The following is a 22,478-nucleotide window of genomic DNA, read 5'->3' as shown; positions in this document are numbered from 1 at the left end:
TGCATGTAATCTATTTAGAAAGAAATGGAATGTTCTAGAGTGACTTAAGGTCAAAATGCCAAACGTCAAATGTTAGCTGAGTAATGGCTGAGTGCAGTCTTCTCTGGCTTCCCAGAGAACTCACAGCAAACACTCCGTTACTAGCATCTACAAATTATAAAATTATTACAAAAATATTTAAATTATGAAGTCCATTCTGTTTCATGGAACGTCAGTCAACGTCTCCCACACTGGCCCGAGAATAATCGACAGGCCATGTCAGATCAGGGCGTGGCTTCATTGCGGTTACGTATTTGACAGCTGACCAATCAGGAACGCTTATTTGCGAGAGCAATAACAGAAACGGAAAATGGTTCAGGAGCTGCAAGTCACTGGGAGGGTTCTCAACGTCTTCGCGTGAGTGACGGGACTTTACCGACTTTACTTTCTATTTTGAGGTCGTTTGAAAAGACGAATGACTTAAGTCAGAATTGTTTTAAGTTTCGAAGCCATGGATTGGTTCGGGAAGACGCTATGCCCTTTGCTGTGCCTACTTTTGGAGGTGCTTTTTGGAGGTTGCGCGTCGACTGTGATCACAGGTAAGGTCGCATTTCTGTTACTCACTAAACTAACCAGAACTTCTCACTTTGTGACTATGTTTTTTGTTCATGGAGCCTTTTATAAGTCCATATTGAACCTATAACTGGCAGAAGTCTGCCTCTGGAGACACGTAGCGTTTGTTTCCTGTGCTCTTTAAACTCAGGGTCCAAGTCTTTACCTGTCGCTCGTTTACTGTGTTTAAAGTAATATTACAGCAACAATAACCGTCGCAGCAGTGTGCGTTAGCTCCGTGTGTGGTGTTGTACTCGAGAGCACACTCTGGCCTCTTTTCGTACTTGTAGTTTAGTAATGGATGCTTTTTGTTTATTGGTTTGTTTGTTTGTTTGTTTTTGACAGTCCTTATTGACAGTTTTCGTAAATTATTACATACAAAAGCAAAATAGGAGATTTCAAATATTTCAAGCACACGGTTATCAAACCGTTATTATTTTTAAAAACAATTTTAAATACGAAATGTGAACTACACATTTTTATATCCTCAAATAAGCTGTTCCTTAAGTGCCACATTTTTAACTTATCAAGGACCAATATGTTCCAAGGAAGGAATTTTAAATGGTATCACACATTAAGTCAACATTTGTTTTGAAGGCCTTTAATAATAGATTTCATATTAATCCATTGCCAGAGCCCCATAGTAAACATTATTGTCTTTTGTTTATTATATAATAACATTTTCTAAGTTCAACTTGTGGCATTATGTCTATATATGCATTTGAACCTTTAATGTCAAGCACAACGTTGTAAAAATATCACGAAAATATATTTGCACAACTTTAACTGATCGTACATTGCGTGATTAAAAGGTTTTAAAGTTTTCTGAAGTAAGTCTCAGAAAATAAAGAAGAAATATAATCCTTAAATTCTCCTTCCCTGTTTTAAACTGTGCTCGGAATCGTTCTTGGGCTCCACCCAAAAAAACTACAGGCCTGTAATTCTCACTTCTAATGTGTGCAAACAAAACTGTACCTCCAGTTTCAGAATGAAGGAGTTCACAATGACAGAAAGAAATGTCCTTGTGTGTTACTGTGTTAACTATGGAGCATGTCATTCTGAGGTATTCAGGGCAGCTGTGTAATTAGATTTTTCGTTAATTGAATCAGCTTTGCAGTGTCGTTTTGAGGTTACATTTACTGAAATTACAGGAATAGTTTAGCTTATTTTTTCGAACATTTATATACTGACCAGTGTATGCTAGAAATAATAGTGAATGTTAGTAATGAGCCTTTCAAATCTTGCTTCTCATAATGTCAAATTGTTTACTTGGAACCATAAACAGTGCAGCTATCCTGCAATGCGCTGAAGAACTATCTCTTTTTTTTTCCACAGGTAAAGAAGCCTTCACCATTGTGCATGAGAGCACAGGCAAATGTTTGCAGGCCCAACAGAAGTCTCTGATTCTGGTGAACTGTTCTGCAGCCCCGGCCCCTTTGTGGAAGTGGGGCGCAGGACATCGTCTTTTACACACGGGAACATCTGCATGTCTGGCCATGGACATTCCCACTAAAGCACTGTCCCTCACAAGCTGCTCTATAGGATCCATGACAGAATGGAACTGCTTTGAAGGATCAATTTTTACCATCTATCAAATGAGACTGAGCGCCACCAACGACACTGTATCTGCTAAACGAGATGCACCCGATTCTTGGATCAGAGGTGGAACATCTGAGAACATCTGCCAGCAGCCGTATCAGAGTAAGAGACATGCATGTCAATACATACGACTACACACAGCTGTCACAATGGTGTACTAAAACTTAACTAAACCAAAACATTGATTAAACCTAGCATACATTCATTCAAGTTAAGCTTTTTCAAACCAAGTGTTCTGAAATGAAGAAAAACTCTATGCCTGCTTTATGTTTAATGGTAGTGGTTTAATTTGACTCGTCTTCTTTAAACATCATTTAGATGATGTGCAGATCAGTCAAACCCTGAGTTTACTTTAGTACATTACAATGATAATATTTCTAATGTTGAAACTGAATAATTGTATGATTTTTGAAAACTAAATGCCCATTTTAAATTTGACTTTCAGTATAGGCCTGCAAAAGGTGCAAAAGGTCAGGGGGTAAGCAGAATTTTTCAGTTTGGCCAGAAAAATGGCACAATGTCAATCCTGTCGAACAGGAAAAAGAGCTGAAGCACATTCCACGTGGTTGGTCCTCAGCTTGGGCTTGTTTTCTGGTTATCTGTATACCTGGATCATGCTTTTTTAGAATGCCCTTCTGGTTAAATTGCATATTTGCATATTATACTTCATAGGGAACAAGGAGCAGTGTAACATATTATTTATTTATTTTTTTTAATACATGGTGAGTATAGCAAAGCACTAATGGACGATTACATGTGAAGTTTTTTGTATAAAGAATGAGAAATGTAAAGCAGCTGTTTTTTGAGGGTTTTCTTTTTGTTTTACAGTTTCCAAATGAACTTTGCTCACTGCACGATGGCAGTTTGTTAATTTAATGGCGGAGCCTTGGTTTCATTTTAGTCTATTGTCTCTTCTAATTTGTTAGGTCCAAGATGGTTGCGTACTGAGTTTCTATTAAGCTGTGGATGTATATGGGAAAGTCGGGTGTTATTTCTCAGATCAATACAAAGTTGCTTCTGCTAGCCCTATCTGGATGTTGGGGGAATTCCATTCATCCCACAACAGTTTCTTCCTCATAAACTTACGACTGTAGAAGAAAGCTGAAATTTTGTGGCACATGACTTATCTACTTTCGGTTTTGCCTGTTCTAGTTAGTCGTCTTGTTAATTCTCTGAAGTGTGGTGTATTTGTTGTGTGACAGCTGTTTACAGTAACATAGCCTGTGGTGAGGTGTTGTGTAGAAAGATCCAGTTATTTGAAGAGCTCTAATGAATGTTTTTCCGTTGGTGGGTTCACTAACATAATTTGCATAATTAGTGATAGGCATGTTTATAAGTGGAGGAAACATAAGTGAATGGATTTTGTAGAGAGAATTCCACCGTTTGACAAACATTTTGTATAATTCAGTCTCTCTGAGGTCAACAAAGTCTTTTAGAGTGTTTTTGAAGTGACATTGTATAAAACAAGGGCTTATGGTGTATGTAGGGATAATATAGGTGTATCAAATGCTTTCTGAAACGTGTCCATGTTACTTTGGGGTGTTTATATGACATGTTTATCATGATAAAATAATGAAAAAAAAAAGACCTCACCACATCTTGGTTGTACCTCTCATTCACAGGGTTATAAAATTATTCCCTAGGACTAAAATGATCTCAAATGGCCCCATTCTGTCTCTGTTCATGGTGTCTGCTGTCACAGGCATTTGTTAGTTGATGGAACAGATGCTTCTATTTCAGCTCATTAAATGTTCTGTGGTGTTGAATTAGTGGCAGAATGGTGAGTTGGCTTCCTCTTGGATGAAGTCCATTTTCCCCTCACCCCTTTGAAGCTAGTGGCACTGTGTGTGAATATGGGAGACTCACTGTCATGTAGAATTGGCTATGAATAATAAGGGGAAAATATTCAGCTGAAATTTGGGATAAACAAACAAACAAAAATGGCTGGTTTACTGAATGTATTTACTTTAGTCAGATTTTACTTATGAAGTAAGCGTGAAAACTGGGGGAATTCTTTATTAAAGTAGATGTAATAACAAGAAATCGATGTGTGATTGATATTATTAGATCGATAGAGTGAATGGTCTTGTGTATTTTATTTAAATTATTTTATTTTTAAATTGTGTTTCATAATATATGTTTGGTTTGAAGGTGTGGAGATTATATTAGACACTAAAAAAGTTCTATAGTTCATTTCACCTCTTAGTAGACAACAGCAGACAGTCTGTGGTGATCTATTTATAGTGAAATAGACCTCATTTTAATCAGCCAAGCTAGGTTTGACTGGCCTGAATTTGTGCTTGTGTGACCTTATGTGACCAGTTCTAGTGCTGGCAGATTAGCATTTTCTATGCCTGTGATCTGCTGTTCCTGTATATGAAGTTAAGCTTAGCATGCTTTTCACAGTTTATAACTGACATTTTAAGTAAGTTTAAAGTGTACCCAGCAGTGGGTAACGCTCACAGTCAGAGTAGGCATCCTTCAGGCCCTTTTCACACTCACTAAAACATTAATGTTCACTACATGTGATTTTCTTTTTTTAGTTTCTAACACGTTTGTAAATGTCTGTGTTCTCAGTGATGCACACTACTGGTGGGAACTCTAAAGGAGCACCCTGTAAATTCCCCTTCCTCTACAATAGCACGTGGCACCACAGCTGTCTCCCTAGTGATGACACCCATCCTCTGGCCTGGTGTTCTACAACAGATAATTACGACCAAGATCAGAAGTGGGGCAACTGTCTAAAATATGGTGAGGTTTATTCATCCATCTCTCTAGCTGTTTTGATTGCTCCGGGTTCCTTTGTTCTTTTTATGTGGCAGATTTTTAGTACATAAATTATGTAGTAGTAGTAATAGGTTAGTATATCATTACTACCTTAACACCACCAACTTTTTGTCCAAATTTGATCAAAAATCAACCAATAGATATGGTCATAAATGACTTAAAATAAATTTTGGTTACCTTGATTTACACTGAAAATGACATTGAAACATTCTTAGAACGAAGATTCATCAAATGCTGTAAATATGTGCTTTGGTTTAAATCTGGTGTATGCAATAATCTGGTTTAAATCTGGCTACAATAAATCTCTTGTGTATAATCTCTCTCTCTCTCTCTCTCTCTCTCTCTCTCTCTCTCTCTCATTGTCTTACTCTCTCAGAGGAGGGATGTGGAGCCTTATGGAACATGTCTATGGGTGGTCGTTGTTACCAGGTGGTCTCCTCAGCATTGGTCACCTGGCACGAAGCAAGGGACTCTTGTCGTAGTCAGGGTGGAGATTTGCTCAGTGTGTCTGGCCCCGAGGAACTGCAGAGCTGTAAATATTTCCTATTTATTGGTTTACTGGCTCATAAGTCATGTGTTGCATGTATTGTTCCATGAACAATACCAGAGACAGTTGTTGAAGCTAATTAATACTAAATAAACAGAATAAATGACCCTGCTGTTCTTCATATCAAAACAATTCAAATATTGTCGTAAGTCCTGTTATAACTTAGCTTGGGAAAACAGGCCACTGCTTTCTCTTTTGCTCTACGTTTGGGGTATCGTGGTCATAATGGTTTTGCAGAGAGGTTTTTCACATCCTGTGTTTTGCCACCTGCTGACTTTGATCTGCATGTCTACATCACTAGCTGCAGTCTTTTCTCATTGCAGTCAAATTTAGAACACTTTTGTTCTTCTATAATCTCATGTAATCTGTCAGGCATATGTTACTGAGAACTTCAATATAATGAAGCTTGGCATTCATTTTCCTTAATTTGATGCAATAATCTCTGACGCACAATAATAACTGTAATGTTTTGTGATTCTCTTCAACCCCTCACCCCCCAGTTAAAGCAGGAACGGATCTACCAGAGAAACTGTGGATTGGGCTAAACCAACTAGACTTGACGCAAGGGTGGCAGTGGTCAGATGGATCAGCTTTTGCATATGTCCCATGGGATGCAGGTACTCAAAGTCTAAAAATGTGCAAGACCGTACATTCTAAATAATAGTTATGCTTTTCCTTTCTGCATTAAAATATAAGAAACTCTGTGCTCTGTGTTTTGTTTAATTAATCAAATCAGCACCCACAACACAGCAGCAAACCTTAAAGGATACCTTGAAAACTGTGGTCACAAATAGAGTTGCTGAAAGCTGTTACTTTAGCATTTACTATTGTTAAATTGCAGACAGTATTTTCCATTGTTCAAGCCAGAGATGGGACTGGCCCACCATCTTTCTGTGCTGCAAGAGTGATGTCCTTCCCCAAAACAATGGGCTACTGTTGTCACCAAGCTCACCACTGATGTGCGTCTGGGGGTGGGTGGGCATCTGCCATCATTTAGAGAGTGTCACTGCATTTAAATAACAATTCAGCTGTTTCTGTGGGGATTTTATTCATTTATAATGTCCCATATGCACCAATCAACAACCACCATATAAAATAATTATGTTGTTATTTTTTTTAATTATCAGATTCTTCTGGAGACGACCTCGGAATTTTGCCACCGGACTGTGGAGTGATGCATTCAAACATGCGTTTTGGAAGTGCAGAGTGTAACAGTAAGCTTCCATACATCTGTGAGAAGAAAGAGAACGGCTCACACACTGAGGCTGCAGGTAGCACGGCTATCATGATGAAGCACTAATAGTACATATTTATATATATATTCACTTCTGTATATATAAATATATATGGTGATCTCTCTCTTTTATCATTTTAATTTGATCTCTGCCTTCCTGTAGCCAAAGTGGTGTACAAGTCCACTAAGTGTGATGACCAGTGGATTTCATGGCAGGGTTTTTGTTATAAGCTTTATGGAACTGAGACAGCGAAGATGCGTAATTACACAGATGCCCAGAAGGTGTGTGAACATGACGGCGCCCAGCTGGCCAGCATCCACAGCCTGCCAGAAATTGAGGTTCTAAACACTCCGCTTAATGGAGGTACTCTTAACCACAATGTAAGGTTGGTTCTTGTAACATTTCAGTTAAATTTTCTGACAGTTTACGGATATATTTTAAAATTTACCCACGGCCCCTCCTGCGCTCCATAGATTTGTGCAAGTATAGCTTATATTATTTTAACAGATCTTAATGAAGCGTTAAAAAAAGCTTCATAAATTAATCTGCAATATAACTCTATTACCACAAGTGCAAACGTCAGGTAAGTTGACTTTTCCTCACAATGACCAGCCACAGACAGGCATTGTGTTTTTCTCCAGTCTTCAGCCAATCACTTTAATTACAAGATGGAAAAATCTGAAAAAAGTAATAAATTCAGATTATTATGAGCAGGAAATAAAAACAAGAAAATTTGAAAAACTATTGAAATCTCATTTCGTTTTTGCTTTGCCCAATAAAAAAATGAAATGCAACCAATTTCCTGTTTTCGTATGTTTCAAATGGTCAGAAAATTGAACTGATAAATGTTACCAAGACCCAGGGTAAATATTGTTCCTTGTCAGGCCCTGATGACTTGCTGTGACCTCTTTCTTCCTTCTGTTTGTGTGTGTGTTTATCAGCTGTATTAAATGGATGGATAGGTCTAAAGGCCACAAGAAACACAGAGCTCTTAAAGTGGGAGGATGGAACAGACGTGACATTTACATTATGGGAACGAAACCACCCTCCACTGCTGACCCGCAACACGGACAGTTGTGTGGTCTCATTTGGAACGGTGTGTGTGTCTCTTCTGCTCTTTTTCAACTCAGAGTTTAGCTTTACAGAGCTGTGCATTGGATTTTAGTAGTTCCTGTTTGTCACAGTGTCTCTTGCACTTTATACAGTTATATATAATTTATACAGTTATAGAGATAGTGTTTAAAAAACATGTACAGTACAGCTACATTTTTGCTAAAGGTACACAAAGTGTAAATGTACCTTCAAAGCCACAAACTTATGCAAGCTACTTTGCATAAGAAAACATGAACACTTGTAAATGTGTGTGTCTATATAACTGTTTCAAATAGAGTAACAAAATACCAGGCTTAGAAAGGTGTATCCATTAAGTGCAAAGAAAAAATCTTTTATTGCATTGGAATATAGTGCTATTTTATAACATACATCTAAAGATACTAACACTGTACCCATTAAATGTGAAAGGTATACCTCTAGCAACAGTTTCTCTGAAAGTTTGTGAATATTACACAGATGATGCACATCTACTGCACATGTTAATTCCCAAAACCAAATTTCTCTCACCAAACCAGAACCATATGTGGTCAGTGGAATCTTGCAATAAGTCGAAGCCCTTTCTGTGTAAGAAGGAAGGCATGGTGAACGAGAGCATCATAGAGGAGGGCTGCCCACAGGACGGAGTGAGTCGTTATGTTTGTATGAATGACCAGAAGCCACAGATTTCTGAGTAAACATAAAAGCAGACAATATGAGGAGTACTCACTGTCTTTGTTTGTGTAGGACTGGAGGAGGCATGGAAACTCATGTTATAAAATCGACACTCAGGAACTCCCCTACAAGAACAGCTGTAAACCTACCATAAACAGCAGGTAAAGAGTCCAAGATTCAGCCAACAATTGAACAACAGAAACACTCAAACATTGCTCACAAAACTGGTTAAACATTCTTCTCTTTTATGAGTTCAGTTGTACATTGTGAAGTTGAAGATCACTGTCGATCACTATTTTTTTTCTTTTTTGTAAAAGTGTGTAAACCTTTCTTATTTGTGCTGTCTTTTATTTCCCCATTGACCTACACACTCTGTTTTCCTCATGTATTTTGATTTTAAACTCATTTTCTCTCTCTCTCTTGCCCTCTATTCTCTCTGTGTAGATTTGAGCAGCTCTTCTTTAACAGACTCTTGATGGAGCATACTGGCAAGAAGCCACTGTATTTCTGGACCGGGATGCAGGACTCTAAGGGCACAGGAGAATATCAGTGGGACAATCCAACTGGACAAGTAGAGAGAGTCGCGTTTACCCACTGGAAATGGAAAGAACCAGGTAGAGTCTTTTGAGATAAATTGTATTCCGATTGGATTTGGGGATTTGCTTTTTGAGGTACACATGCCCTACACTTTCAAAGAAAATGGTACCTTTCACATTGCTGTGTATATTCTTAAGGAATAGAATTAATCCATGTTTTGCTTTACAGCGGAATAAAGTAGATGTTCAGAAGCATTTGGATTCACACACCATTTTTCTACACCAGGATGTTTATTTTCTTTTTCTATCATTTGTCTAACTTTCTATAACCATTTAGCATCTGCTAAAAGCCTTAAATAAATGTAACAACAGTTTGGCTAATTGTCACGTCTCCTATTCAGTGTTGGCCACATTAGTGTGTTTAGCTCTATTGCTTTAAAGATGTTCATTTAATATTGTCACGTGTTTGTGTTTTGCAGCTTATGCAGGAGGCTGTGCAGTGATATCCACAGAGAGTCCACTTGGTCATTGGTTGGTGAAGAATTGCACTGTGTTTAAAGCTGGTAGTATCTGTAAACAGTCCATTGGCTCTTCCCCACCAGCACCAACAACAGCCAAGCCAGACCTCACTGCACCTTGTCCTTCTGGATGGGTATCCAAAGAAAACATCAAGTACTGCTACAAGGTGTGAGAGAGTGTGAGAAAGTCTGCTGATGTGACACGTCGTGTATTCATTCACGCTTCATTTATATCATAGCCATTGATGGATGTGCATGCCTTGGTGTATGTTTGCACACAGGTGTTCCATGAGGAGAGATTGAGTCGTAAGCGCACATGGGAAGAGGCTGAACACTTCTGTGAGGCACTGGGAGCTCATCTGCCAAGCTTTACAAACTTGGAGGAGATGAACACACTGCATAGCATCTTGAGAGACTACATTAGGTACTGCTCACCAAATGCAAACACCAGATCTTAGTCTGGTCATGTCAGTTTCTAGTGTTGAATTCTAGTTAGCTTTTCTGTTAGGTGGCATCCTCCTGACGTTTTCACCTTTGTTGTTCCTACCTGCTTGTATACCAATTTATAAATTTAATTACATTATTGGTAACGGCCATGAAATTGATTATTGGTTAGTTTTAATGTGCCTTTTTACCTTTTTCCATTTGTAGAAATATGCATTCTTTTCTCTGATTTGTGATGTCCAAATCCGATCCTGCTATTACTCTATTTTTAGTTGACATGATGTTGTCTGGCGTTCTTGTTGCTGGGCTAACTTAGCAGGTGTTATCAGTTTTAATCTGTCTCTAGTCTGCTGGCTTTGGGTTTTGACAAAGTGTACTATGCTGAATTCAGACTCAGATTAAAGAAACGCACTTGGAGACAACCTCAGTAATTGATTGTGTTTGTTCTTGTGTTATGCAGTGATGACCGCTTTTTCTGGGTTGGTTTAAATCGACGAAATCCAAACAATGACTTCAACTGGGAATGGAGTGATGGACAGCCTGTGAGTTACCTTTAACACTGTAGCCAAAAATCACTTTCCTTATGTTTTTTAATTCAAAGAAATGTTTGGCTGTTTTAATGCCTTGGTGCTCTGTAACAGGTGTCCATGACAATTTTCCCTCAAGAGTTCCATGAAGATGATGATTATAATAGAGACTGCACTGCCTTTAAGGTGAGCTCAGCAAAGATCTAAAACTGTCTCTCAACTATTACTCCAGTGTTATACCAGTTATGGTAAATAAAGGGTGACCAGATCTAAGATGGTGAAAAAGAGGACACGATTCGGGGGGGTTGGGGGGGCACGTAGTGATGGGCTCTCGCCCCTCGCTGCCGTTGTATGCTTAGTTGAAACTATGTGTGCGTTTAGGTCCTTTACACCTGTATTTGCTGCACAAAACATGGGAATTTCTTTTTTATTTAATCCGAGAACTTACATTTACATTTCGGCATAGCTGCTCAAGATGAGGGTGGGTACACAAGTTTTTTGCCTGACGTAAACAAGGACTACTGACGTGCAGGCTGACCAATTAAATGTTTACAGAGAAGGTTATCGACCAATAACGGTAGCTCTACAGTCAGACCGTCCAATCAGAAGATTTTAGGCTACTTCACCACGCCCTCTTCTCACTCAAGCGAACCAATCGGAGTAGGGGAGGGCAGGACTAGTTTGTGAACGAAATGCTTCTCGAAGTTCTATGTAAGCTCTAGAAAAACAAAATCACGGACATATGTGAAATTCCGCCCGGACATTTTTTTAAGTCTAAAAAAGAGGACATGTCCGGGGAAAAGAGGTCACGTCTGGTCACCCTAGTAAATAAGTCTTCTGAAGCAGTAAAATTATTTAAGAAGAATACTGTGAAAAAGGATGTATGTGGATAATGATCTTTTTCCTATAATGATAGGAAAATGTCAGAGTGTCAGTGTATAGATGGTTTACACGGGTTTCCTGTTGAATGTTTGACATATTGCAAGCCAGCGTAATTGACATTAATCAATTTCTTGCCCAGAGCAAATGTCAGCCAATCAATGTTCAGAGCTCTGGCTTTCAACAGAGTCTCAATGGGAAGTGGGTTGTCATGACAAAGCTTCAAGAGAAGCATTCTCAACCGATGCTAAAGTCACAAAGGGATCGTCACACTAGAGTACAGCTTTCCATGTACAAATCATTTATAGGACGAATTTCTTGTCATTTTTAAATATTTGTGTGTGTTTATTAGACACACTGTAACCACTGTTATTATGGCCTATATGTTTAATGGATTTCTGAGAAAGAGCTGTAATATATGATCTAATGCATGATTCCACCTGCGACTGTGTAAATAGAAATATTTTGTTGGGCAACAGCTGAAAGAAAAGAGTTCTTTGTTTTGTTTAAAAAAAAAAATCAGCAATCTAGTCCAAGCACTTTGCTCATGTTTGATTAAAATCTGTATGAATCAAAGCCCACACAAGTCCTAAAAACAACTTTTAGACCAAAGAAAATAGTAGTAGTTCAGCATTAAGCATGTGAAGTTATAAGTAAATTCACTGTGTTCTTTCTTTGTGTTTCACAACCAGTCACAAAAAGGAAGCTTCAGGCTGTTGGTCTTCTTCCTGCTACATGATGTTCCTGTTCGCCCATTTTACCCCAGCGCCTTCCATTGTGATGCTCAGCTAGAGTGGGTGTGTCAAATCCCTCGAGGTAAACCTCAAACAAGGAAATGCTAATGTTTAAACAAGAATCTACCTGGTGTTTAACAGAAACCTCTTGGCTGGTGATCTCTCCAGAGACACTGAAAATATGCCAAATGAGAATAATTATTTCCCATAAATGTTTGTTCTTTCCACATCATATGATTCTATTCTTGTTGTTTTGTTTACATCCTAGGTCAAACCCCAAAGAACCCTGAATGGTATAATCCAGGTGGAGTATTACACTGTTTGGAGCATTAATGTGCTTGTCTTTTCCATTCTCCCCTTACAAGAAAGCTGTTCGGGAGGTTCATTATTGCTGTTTTTGGTGTCTGTGCACTACAGATGGACACCATGATACATCAGTGTTCATTGAGAATCAGGAGTTCTGGTTTGTGAAACATCCGATGCTGTCCTATGAGGAAGCCAGTATGTATTGCAGCAGCAATAACAGCAAACTAGCCACACCACTGAGTGTGAATGCTGCAAGACGTCTGCAGGAGTACATCTTTAAGGTACACTCCTCCATGGGCAACTTTTTATGTGACCATATTTGCTGTTTTTTTTTTTTTTTTTGTGGCATTGGGTTTTTTGTTTGTTAAACCTTAAAAACATTCCAAAAGCCAAAATAATGTTAAAAAGGCTATACATGGTTTTGCATTGTTACTTATTTATGCTTTTTTTAAAACATGGATTAATCACGTAACTACAGAAAGTCACTACTTACTTAATTTCTAAAAACCACACCAGGGCTGAATGATTTATATATCTTTGTATAACAGATAGAACCCAAACCAAACCTTGTGCTGTCTACAGCACAGTGTACATCACAATTGCAGCATTGTTCAGTAAAATTGCAGTGAGATATTTTTCACAATTTCCTCAGTCGTGATTGACATTTCTAGTCACCTTCAGGAACTCTCAAGTTTACACCATATATTGTTTGTTTCTAGCAAGCAGATTCAAAGAATGAGAACTGGTGGATAGATCTTCGTCAGCCTACCCCTCTTATTCCCTCAAGGTATGTTTAATATTCTCCTTTTATCTAAATCTCATGTGCACAGATGTGTTATAGCTTGGACAAAAATATTGGACCGTAATAACATTAAATTGCACTAATGGATCTGTACCATGAATATTCTCAGGTGGTCTCGTCTACATTATTATCAAGCTACATTTTTGGGCAGATGCACTTCTATCAGCCTGGGGTCTTTCATGCCAAGTAAAGGAGTGTTTCCATGTCATTAATAATCACCCTATGTTATAAATATTAATTATTTCTTTATTAAGTATTAGTGTTGATTACTTAGCACTAACACCAGAATTCTCTCTGATTGTACAGGTTACCAGACAAGCTGTGATGTCAAACTGCCTTTTGTGTGTGAGACATTGAATATCACATCTACAGAAACTGGTACACAAGACTCCCACCCACCAGGCAAACCATGTGAAACGGGAACTCTGGCCTTCAGAGACAAGGTTTGCTAATAGCAGCATAGACGCACTCTGCAATTAGCACAAGTGCAGTTTAGTACCTTCTTCATATTTGTGTTTTACAGTGTTTCACAGTGATCAAGCCGCAGTACAGGAATTTTAAAGGAGCCACAGAGATGTGTTTATCTTTAAGGGGCTCTCTTCTGTCTATCAGGGACCAGGCTGAACAAGGTGAGCTGATGATTATACAGGTTATAATCAGGCCCCATGCACATCCTCTCTGTAACAAACCCTTCTTCTATATAGGCTTTTTGAAAAGCAATCACTTCTTTTGACACTGAAGTACGCTGACTTATATAGTCTGTACATAAATCAAAGAACACCTGGCTAAGTGTGAGCCACACTGTGTGTTCTGTCCTGCTGTACTGGGCAATATACTTGCTTATACAGTGCTAATCACACTAAGGTTAGTCTGTTAACATGAATGGGTGGGTCATGCACTTTTCCACAATACCTCATCTCCCACTGTGTTGTCAGATGCAGATTTGAGTTTATCCAGTTTGTTAATGAGGAAACAGATTTTCCAGAGATACATGGAACTAACCACCTTCCCCTGCAATCTTTTGGGTTTAGCCTTTAGCTTCGTATGGACACCTGTCCACTTGCCAAATTTCATTTTGAGGAAGGAAACCATCTGGAACTAACAGCATGAACTGCTTGTATTAATGTAAAATATTTCAGCAATGTCTGATAGGTTTTAGCATGACTGTATGGGATATCTGTTTGAGGAATGTGGTTTGAGAAATTCTGGGAAACATGCCACACAGGTTTATGTAGATATTTTTAAGTTCTGTACATGTACATCATTTGTTAATTAGTAGTTCTTAATAATAGCCCTCACTATGGTACATTTCTTCTTCTTATTATAGTGCATTACATGGGGTTTTTGTACTACAGTCTCTATTGTTTGCTGTTGCTCTGTACAGTTTAATTGATACAATAGTGATATTGAAGATCTTCTCTGACTCTTACTTTGTCTTTGCAACCTTACAATTCTTTGTTTAGACTTTATCACCACTCTCTTGCTGGGGCAACCACAGAAGCTTTGGATCGGTCTGAAGCTTAAGCATCAAGACATTCAGTGGGTGGACAAAACTCCGATTAAATACTCAAACTTTAACCCTCTGCTCCATGGCCAGCTGCGGCCTATGGTCGTTAATGTAAGTGTCCTACTATTTTTAGTTACATGTTAGATGCAATAGTGTATGGTTGTATTGTTTCATTTTTGAATCCCTTTGATCCCATATGTCCTTATTTTATTAGAAAATAATCTATAGATTTCTAAACAAACAACTTACTATAGAATGAAAAAATGGTTAAAATGTTTACCGGTTTATATTTTTTTATATATATATATATATATATATATATATCAGCCATTTGACGTGGATGGAATGGAGCTGTGTGCCTATATGCTTAATAATGAACACTCTGATATGCTGGGTACTTGGGACTACACCTCCTGCTCTGATGAACAAGCGGTCACCATCTGCCAGCACTACTCAGGTACACCATCTTTACTCAGTTTTCTTAAAATAATTTACATTTTAATTAATCTTTTAAACCCTCTCTCAATGGTTTTGGTCTGCTTTTACCAGATAAACCACAGGCCCCGGTGCCAACCCAGGGGGAATTTCAAGTCAGAAATCATACATTTCGCGTCATTTTAAAGGAGGAACTCAACTGGTTTGATGCATGGAGTTTGTGTAAGAGCAACAACATGGACTTGGCAAGTGTGGCTGACGCATACCAGCAGGCTGTTCTTTCTGTGAATGTCAGCACAGTGGGCTATCCCCTCTGGATTGGATTTTTTAGTGAAGATGTAAGAGTCTGCAATTCACTCACAAGAGCCACATGTCATTGTCACTAACTTTTTGCTGAAGGTGAATTTCTTGGAGGAAAAAAAAAAGAACTTTTTACACCATAGGCTTCTTGTTAAATTTGTTTGTCCAGGATCAACACTACCGCTGGACAGATCAAAGCCACACTGTGTTCAGCCGCTGGAGCAAAGAGGTCACTGCAGGACGTTGTGTGTATCTGGACACTGATGGCTACTGGAAGGCCACGGAATGTGGGGAGCAGCTCAAAGGCGCTATCTGCCACACCCCACAAGGTGTGAATATTTCACAATGTAAATATATATATATATAATGTTTGTTTTTAATTGGAGTGGCACTGTGGCGCAGCAGGTAGTTTACGGTCTCCTCCCACAGTCCAAAAACACACACTGGTAGGTGGATTGGCTCCGGACCCACCACAACCCTGAATTGAATAAGCGTTTACAGACAAATGAAGGAAGGAATGTTTCTAATTGATAAGGTTTATCATAACTTACATTTCACCTTTGAACAAATTTCTGTTCCTGATGAAATAGATGAGGACATCCCACATTCTCAAGACTCAGGTAAATGTCCACACAAGGGCAATGGAGCAAACTGGATCCCATTTAAAAACAATTGCTACACTTTCCTTCTGAAGTCTGCGAGATGGCAGGAACGTGACAAGAACAATGAAAAGCAGACGTGCAAGGCTATTGGTATGAGAAATCCTTCCAAATCTAGCGAACATATTTTGAGGTGTGTGTACTTATAATACATATAACATATAATAATACTCTATTCATTGTTCTGTAATTTTCTGACTTTAGTTGGAATGGGAGATATCCTGACAATTCGGAATGAGGAAGAGAATGAATTCATAAGGGAGCAGCTCCAGCCCTTCAAAAGTTTGGCACAGTTTGTGTGGCTGGGGGTGTATAAAGACAAGAAAGGTACCGGTTTTTGGTAAACACAGGGTTTTGGGTTTTTAGAATGCCTTTAATGCCAGTAAACACTGGAGAGATTGATTTCCCATTTTGTCTGACTGTAGATCAACAGCTGAAATGGCACGATGACACCAATGTTCAGTACAACAAGTGGAAAAATGGTAGACCCAATGTCACAGACCCCTTCATGGCTGGACTGAATCTGAATGGAGAATGGGAGCTAATTCAGAACACAGCCTTGTTTACACATTTCAAGCATAGGGCCATTGTAGTGTGCAAGGTTGAAAATGGTAAGATTTCAGTTTACACAATCACTTTGAAATTTGGAAGAGTAAAACGAATAATGTATGATCCCAACCAGTTCATGCCCTGTGTCTGTCTGTTTCACTTATAGACGACAAAGATGAATTTAAAAAGAGCCCAGTCGATGTGCATGCTCCATCCGGTTATAGATTCCGTTTAATTCCGAAGAAACTGAACTGGTATCAGGCTCTGGAGGAATGCAGTAGTGATGGTGGTCATCTTGTGAGCATTCATAATGAGACAACCAACACGGACATGTCCCTGATCACCAGAAGAGATGGATTTTCTCTCTGGATTGGCCTCTCCAAACAAGATGTATGTATTTCGATACTTACTGTGATACTCGCATGAGTCTGTCCTACTTTTCAGTTGTTTAAAATATTTTTTTTTTAATGGAATTGAAATGCCAATCTTTTTTGTTTGTTTCAATTTATTCATGGAACTCAGACTCTGCCAGTTACCTGGTAATGATTGTCATTAAAAGGGTGCTTCTGGAATTGAAGTTAAGATTTCTATTAGTTTGTTTTTCTTAGTTCAAAAAGAAAAGAACAGTAAATGTGCTTGCTTTTTTTTACAGCGTAACAGTTCTCTAGAGTCATGGGTATATTAATTTTTACTTAAGAATTAATGTGTCTGCTCTTTCAGTTTGGTGGTTGGCCATTTGAGTGGTCAGATGGAACACACTTACAGTTCCAGCCCCAAGAGTTTGAAGCTACACACACTGGATCTGAAGAGAAATGTGTGTATCTGGACACTAATGGAAGCTGGTCTACAGTCAACTGCCGTGCTGTGCTGGAGGGAGCCATTTGTTATAGCATCAACAGCAGCAGCAGCAGCAACAGCAGCAGCAGCAGTGGGATCAGCAGCAGTAAGACATATATATACACCTAGTTATACCTTTTATTAGGTACATCTTACATTACCTACCTTTATTGACCATTCTAAATGTATTTGACATGTCATTAAAGGAATGGCTGCTGTAGAACCAAATGTGATTATCTATTCTCTGCACAGCTGACACTAACATGGTTATTGGTATTGTGCTGGTGCATATGTATTAAGTGTTGTTAGGAGGTTATAAACGAATGGGTGAAATACTTGTATAACAACAAGTGAAAACTGTATATATGAGCATACCTTCAGAACAGGATTAATAATACCTGTGAAATTTTGTGTGATGATGTGCGCCCTTCTGTTATTTAGAAAGTTAGCGGCTGATCTTCATAATAATACATTTTATTTCATATATTTGTTTTGTGGCAGAGTCTCAGATGTCCGCTCAATCCAGTGATAACTGTCCTAAAAAAGATGGGCAAGCTTCGTGGATCCAGTTTGAAAACCACTGTTATGCAATTGATATGACCTTCTACAACTACTCAGTCTACACCATGAATGATGCCAAGAGTATTTGTGAGAAACTTGGTGTGTATTTGTGTCTTAGTTTGAAATGAAGACCAAATCTATTTTTCAGTAGAACTCAGTTATCTATGAAAGAAAATTTCTGTCAACCTGAAAAATCGTTCTTATTTTATTATTTCATTTCTAGATCCGTCTTCCAAGCTTTTGACTATTAAAAGTAAGGAAGAGAATGATTTTGTTACGCATCAAGTTGCTGAACATCCCCTTGTCACCAGTCGTGTCTGGCTGGCTCTCAACTCAGGTGACAGTGGAAAGCTTCTCTGTATATTTACATATAGAACCTAATGTACATGTCTGTGTTTATCTAAACGTAAATCAGTTTTATTACCTGTGCATTGTTATTTACTAAAGTCCATTGTTTTATTATATATTTAATGAAGCAATATTGTGAGACGCTCATGTCAGTTGTGTATTAATCTCAGCTGAAGGTGAAGGGTGGATGGATGGCAGTTCACTGGACTTCACTAACTGGGTACACTCTCAGCCTCAGTCCGGTTGTGCAGTCTTGGTGTCAATGAACGGAACGTGGAGCAACGCCAGCTGCACCGAGAGCCGCAGTCGCGTTGTCTGCAAAACTCCTGCTAGTGAGTGACCTGCTCAGCTTTACTACTTCATATACACACCAAGGCATATGCACAGCATCACTGTCATAGGAAAACCTCTGTTTATTTTGTGCTGTAAAATATTTGTTTATAACAGCTTCCTGTTAGATTGTGTAAACATAAATGGACCAGTGTAGGTAGTGTCGCAGTCACACAGCTCCAGGGGCCTGGAGGTGGTGGGTTTGATTCCCGCTCCGGGTGACTGTCTGTCTTTGTGTTTGTGTGTCTGGCGCCCCCTCCAGGGTGTATTCCTCCTTGCACCCAGTGATTCCAGGTAGGCTCTTGACCCACCGCGACCCTGAACTGGATAAGGGTTACAGATAATGAATGAATGTATTCAGGATGTTTTCTCTCCTCTTTAAAGTTCTGGAGAATTTCTTATTACGGACCTCATACATATGTAATTTATTAATGTATTAGTTTGTATTCTCTGTAATAAATTTGAATGTATTATCTTACAAAATATTTTACGTCTCCTCCTTTAGAATCCGGTGGTGCTCCTGTGGCCTTGGCTTTCTTTATCATCGTGATCATGTGTATCGCTGCTGTGGTGATGTTCATCATGTATAAGAGGACTAGGCATCGCTTCTTTTCCACTGTGCGATACCAGAGAAACTTTGATGACGCAGACAGCACCAGTATGATTTCTGAGACTGAGTAAAAAATTGCACACTTCAGGTAAACGAAAAAAAATAAATCCAGCAGATTGTTTCAGAGCCTTTCAGTAAGCACTCCAACATGCAACAACAACAAGAGCATCTCCAACATAAGTGTTCTAACAAAATAAGTTAATTAATTAATGTACTATCTTCTCAGACCCAACAATTTGACAGGCTTTACGGGTTTTGGTTTTCTAATTCATATAACGGTGGAAAGCCAGTTGTTTATAGATATGCACTAAACTTGTTTTTAACTTAAATTGTCTTAATGTTTTTTTGTTGTTTTTTTTGTGTGTGTGTTTTAATGAGAAGGCTGCCAAATACTGATTGTGGTCCAGTATTTACATTATTTGTGTATTGTTTTGGGTACTCTGTGGCATTGCTGGATTTTCCTTTAGGCCTGACAGGGTGTCTCAGCTTGTCTTGAGCTTGCACTGATGAACTGTTCTTTTTAAAATGCTAAGCTGGGATCGTTTTATTAGAGTTGAGAGAATATCTAATCAAGATATGTAAAAAGTTTGATTTGATAAAAATATTTTTTCACCAAATACTGAGTTCATGCAGTCAGTAATGATTTAAAACTGTTCAGCCTGTTTTGAAGGATTCATACGGTTCCTCTGTCACTGTTTATTTTGCCTGAATTATTTACTCTATAGTATTGTGATTAAATTAATTTTCACAGAAGCCATTACTGTTCCAAACCAAATATATTTTCTTCTTCTTTTTTTCCCTTTTATAATCAAATTAGTAAAATCTTATGTGACTGCTTTTTACACGTACTCCATTGACGTCAATGTCCCACTTTTGCTAAGGGCATCAAAAGTACAAAGAATTACATAAACAGAAGCACACCATATGTAACCATATTGCACTCAGCAGGAATAATAAACATTGTCACGTTGTAATGTACAGCCAAAAGGCTCTGTTTCTGTAATTTATCTACAGTACCCTGAATGTTTCATAGCTATGCATAACTAAAATATATGGAGTACCGGGTACAAAGTAGGACCCAAGAAGTGTTAATGTGAACTGAGGACACTTGGGATGAAAATAGGGCTTACGTCTCCTATGCACTCAAACTACTGATATGTAAAGCACTTTAAAGAACTGTTTCCTCCCACTAATTGCTTTTGAATTGCTAAAGCACAATGAAAGAGCGTTTTGTGATGTTGAAAAAAAAATATGCAACCTCAATGGCACCATATCAACAAATTCCTAGGTGCTGTGTATGGGTTTGTAAAGATCTTTTATGTTCTAGTAATGTCGTGATATCTTTTTAGATTTATAAACCAAAGGTTCAATTTGTTTTGATAGCAGTAGATTTTTTGTGTTTTTTTTTTTTTCTTTGAAGAGAACTTTGTCTTTGGTTTAACTTTGTACCAATCCAGTTTGTTTCTCCAAGAACAAACTGACCCCACCACTCAATAAAATGCTGTCACCAGTGGCTGTAAGTGTTTTTGTGTTGTGTTTCTGTCATTATAGAACAGGGAAAAACCTTTTCTGTTGTGACCACACTTGGGCAAAGTCTTAAACTTGTGGTGATGTTTTGTTGCTAAAATATTCTCAATAGGCCTACACATATATAGAATGATAGAAGGTATTCAAATCTTGGTTGAATACATATATAGAAGTGAAGAAGTGCATGCAGCACCTTGTGACTCAACCTCATTTCTCAGAAATGGATAGATTGAAGCAGTCTGCACCTTGCACACAGAGATGCAGTATAAATATCATAACATTCAAACCTATATATTGTAACATAAAAGCTACATAAATGAAGAGGAGGCTGATTTCATTTGGAGAATGAATGAGAAAGTTTGAGCGGCTTAACATGGCGCCTGTATATGGAGAAAAAGGAGCCAATCTGCTTCATAAAACCAGAAGCAAAAAAGCTTGTCGTGGTATAGGCTTGAATTGAAGCCAGAATGAGCTGAAAAATCTATGTTTTGGGAGTTAAAAAATGATTAAACATCATCTATAAAAGGAATGCCTTATCTATAAGGAATATAGGTTTGAATGAATGATAAATAATTCTTTATAAAATCTGGGATTGAAATTAAAAGCCCCAATAAAACAAAACTGACTTAATCATCTGTGTATGTCTGTTATTTAAAGAGTGTAAAATAATGGCATCCTTCAGGGCAGATTCTTGTTAGAAGTTCCACCAGATGGCTCCACAAGAACACATATAGACAGATGAGTTACAGATGAATAGAAACCTGCATAAATGTGTGGAGGAAAAATAGACACAGGCACTTTCATATTGCATTATACAGCTAAGCTAATAGCACCAGTTAACATGCTACTTTGTGGCAAGCACATCCGCACTGTCCAATGAAAATTGTATCTGAATTTTTGGCCATTTTAACTTTAATACATCATTTGAACACATGAATGGACCAATAGAAATTCTCCAAAATGACATTTTTAGAGTAAGATTTTTTTTCCTGTCAAGTTGCTATTTTGAAGATACATATTTTTCATTGAATAGTGACGATATGGTGAAAAAGCCTTGGTCAAATGTCGCACCTAAATGCTGAGAATTGACCCAACACACACACACACACAGCTTGTGGTGGTGCTGGAGAGGACACTGCTGGTGGAGGTGCTGGAGAGGACACTGCTGGTGGAGGTGCTGGAGAGGACACTACTTCTGGTGGTGCTGGAGAAGACCATGCTGCTGGTGATGCTGCTGACACTGAAGGGGATATGGCTGGTGCTGCAAGCTTGTGTGGAATACGTGGCAGCTGGTCTTGGGCAAGCTGTAGGTGATCCACGTTTACCTTCAGGAAAACAGCACCATTTTCCTCCAACAGGTCTGTACTCTTGTCCTGTTTGTCTGTGATCAAAAAAGGTCCAATGAAGTTGGTTTCCAGCTGCCACCCTTCCTCTGCTGTTTTCTTCTGTTCTGCGTCGTTACCACGATGTGTTAGTCTTGTATCTAGTCTGACTATAATACTTGAAAGAATAAGTTCTAATAAAAGTTTCTAGTTCTTTTTAAAAA

The 22,478-nt window shown here is 38.4% G+C and overlaps 1 protein-coding gene across 2 annotated transcripts; it reads left to right on the top strand.

Annotated features, from left to right (window-relative positions):
• Positions 1-353: 353 nt before the first annotated feature.
• ly75 (lymphocyte antigen 75) lies at positions 354-21,421 on the top strand. Of its 2 annotated transcripts, none has more exons than XM_066646962.1 (35): positions 354-578; positions 1,927-2,292; positions 4,768-4,941; positions 5,354-5,509; positions 6,025-6,141; positions 6,652-6,795; positions 6,922-7,122; positions 7,701-7,855; positions 8,388-8,495; positions 8,596-8,684; positions 8,968-9,137; positions 9,539-9,744; positions 9,859-10,001; positions 10,482-10,563; positions 10,663-10,734; positions 12,120-12,243; positions 12,430-12,465; positions 12,579-12,748; positions 13,187-13,254; positions 13,379-13,455; positions 13,576-13,712; positions 13,793-13,898; positions 14,733-14,887; positions 15,104-15,233; positions 15,326-15,549; positions 15,681-15,840; positions 16,102-16,263; positions 16,375-16,497; positions 16,596-16,781; positions 16,886-17,109; positions 17,440-17,662; positions 18,058-18,216; positions 18,341-18,454; positions 18,636-18,797; positions 19,301-21,421. In XM_066646962.1, exons 1-35 carry the CDS (start codon positions 491-493, stop codon positions 19,474-19,476), a joined length of 5,187 nt encoding a protein of 1,728 aa, XP_066503059.1. In that variant the 5' UTR covers positions 354-490; the 3' UTR covers positions 19,477-21,421. The 2 variants fall into 2 exon arrangements, with proteins under 2 accessions (XP_066503059.1, XP_066503058.1); XM_066646961.1 differs by having other exon boundaries at positions 15,681-15,858.
• The last annotated feature ends 1,057 nt before the right edge of the window (positions 21,422-22,478 follow it).

The sequence above is a fragment of the Hoplias malabaricus genome, chromosome 16 (genome assembly GCF_029633855.1).
Source record: "Hoplias malabaricus isolate fHopMal1 chromosome 16, fHopMal1.hap1, whole genome shotgun sequence".
Taxonomy (NCBI): Eukaryota; Metazoa; Chordata; class Actinopteri; order Characiformes; family Erythrinidae; genus Hoplias; species Hoplias malabaricus.
This window is presented reverse-complemented; position numbering and strand designations above follow the sequence as displayed.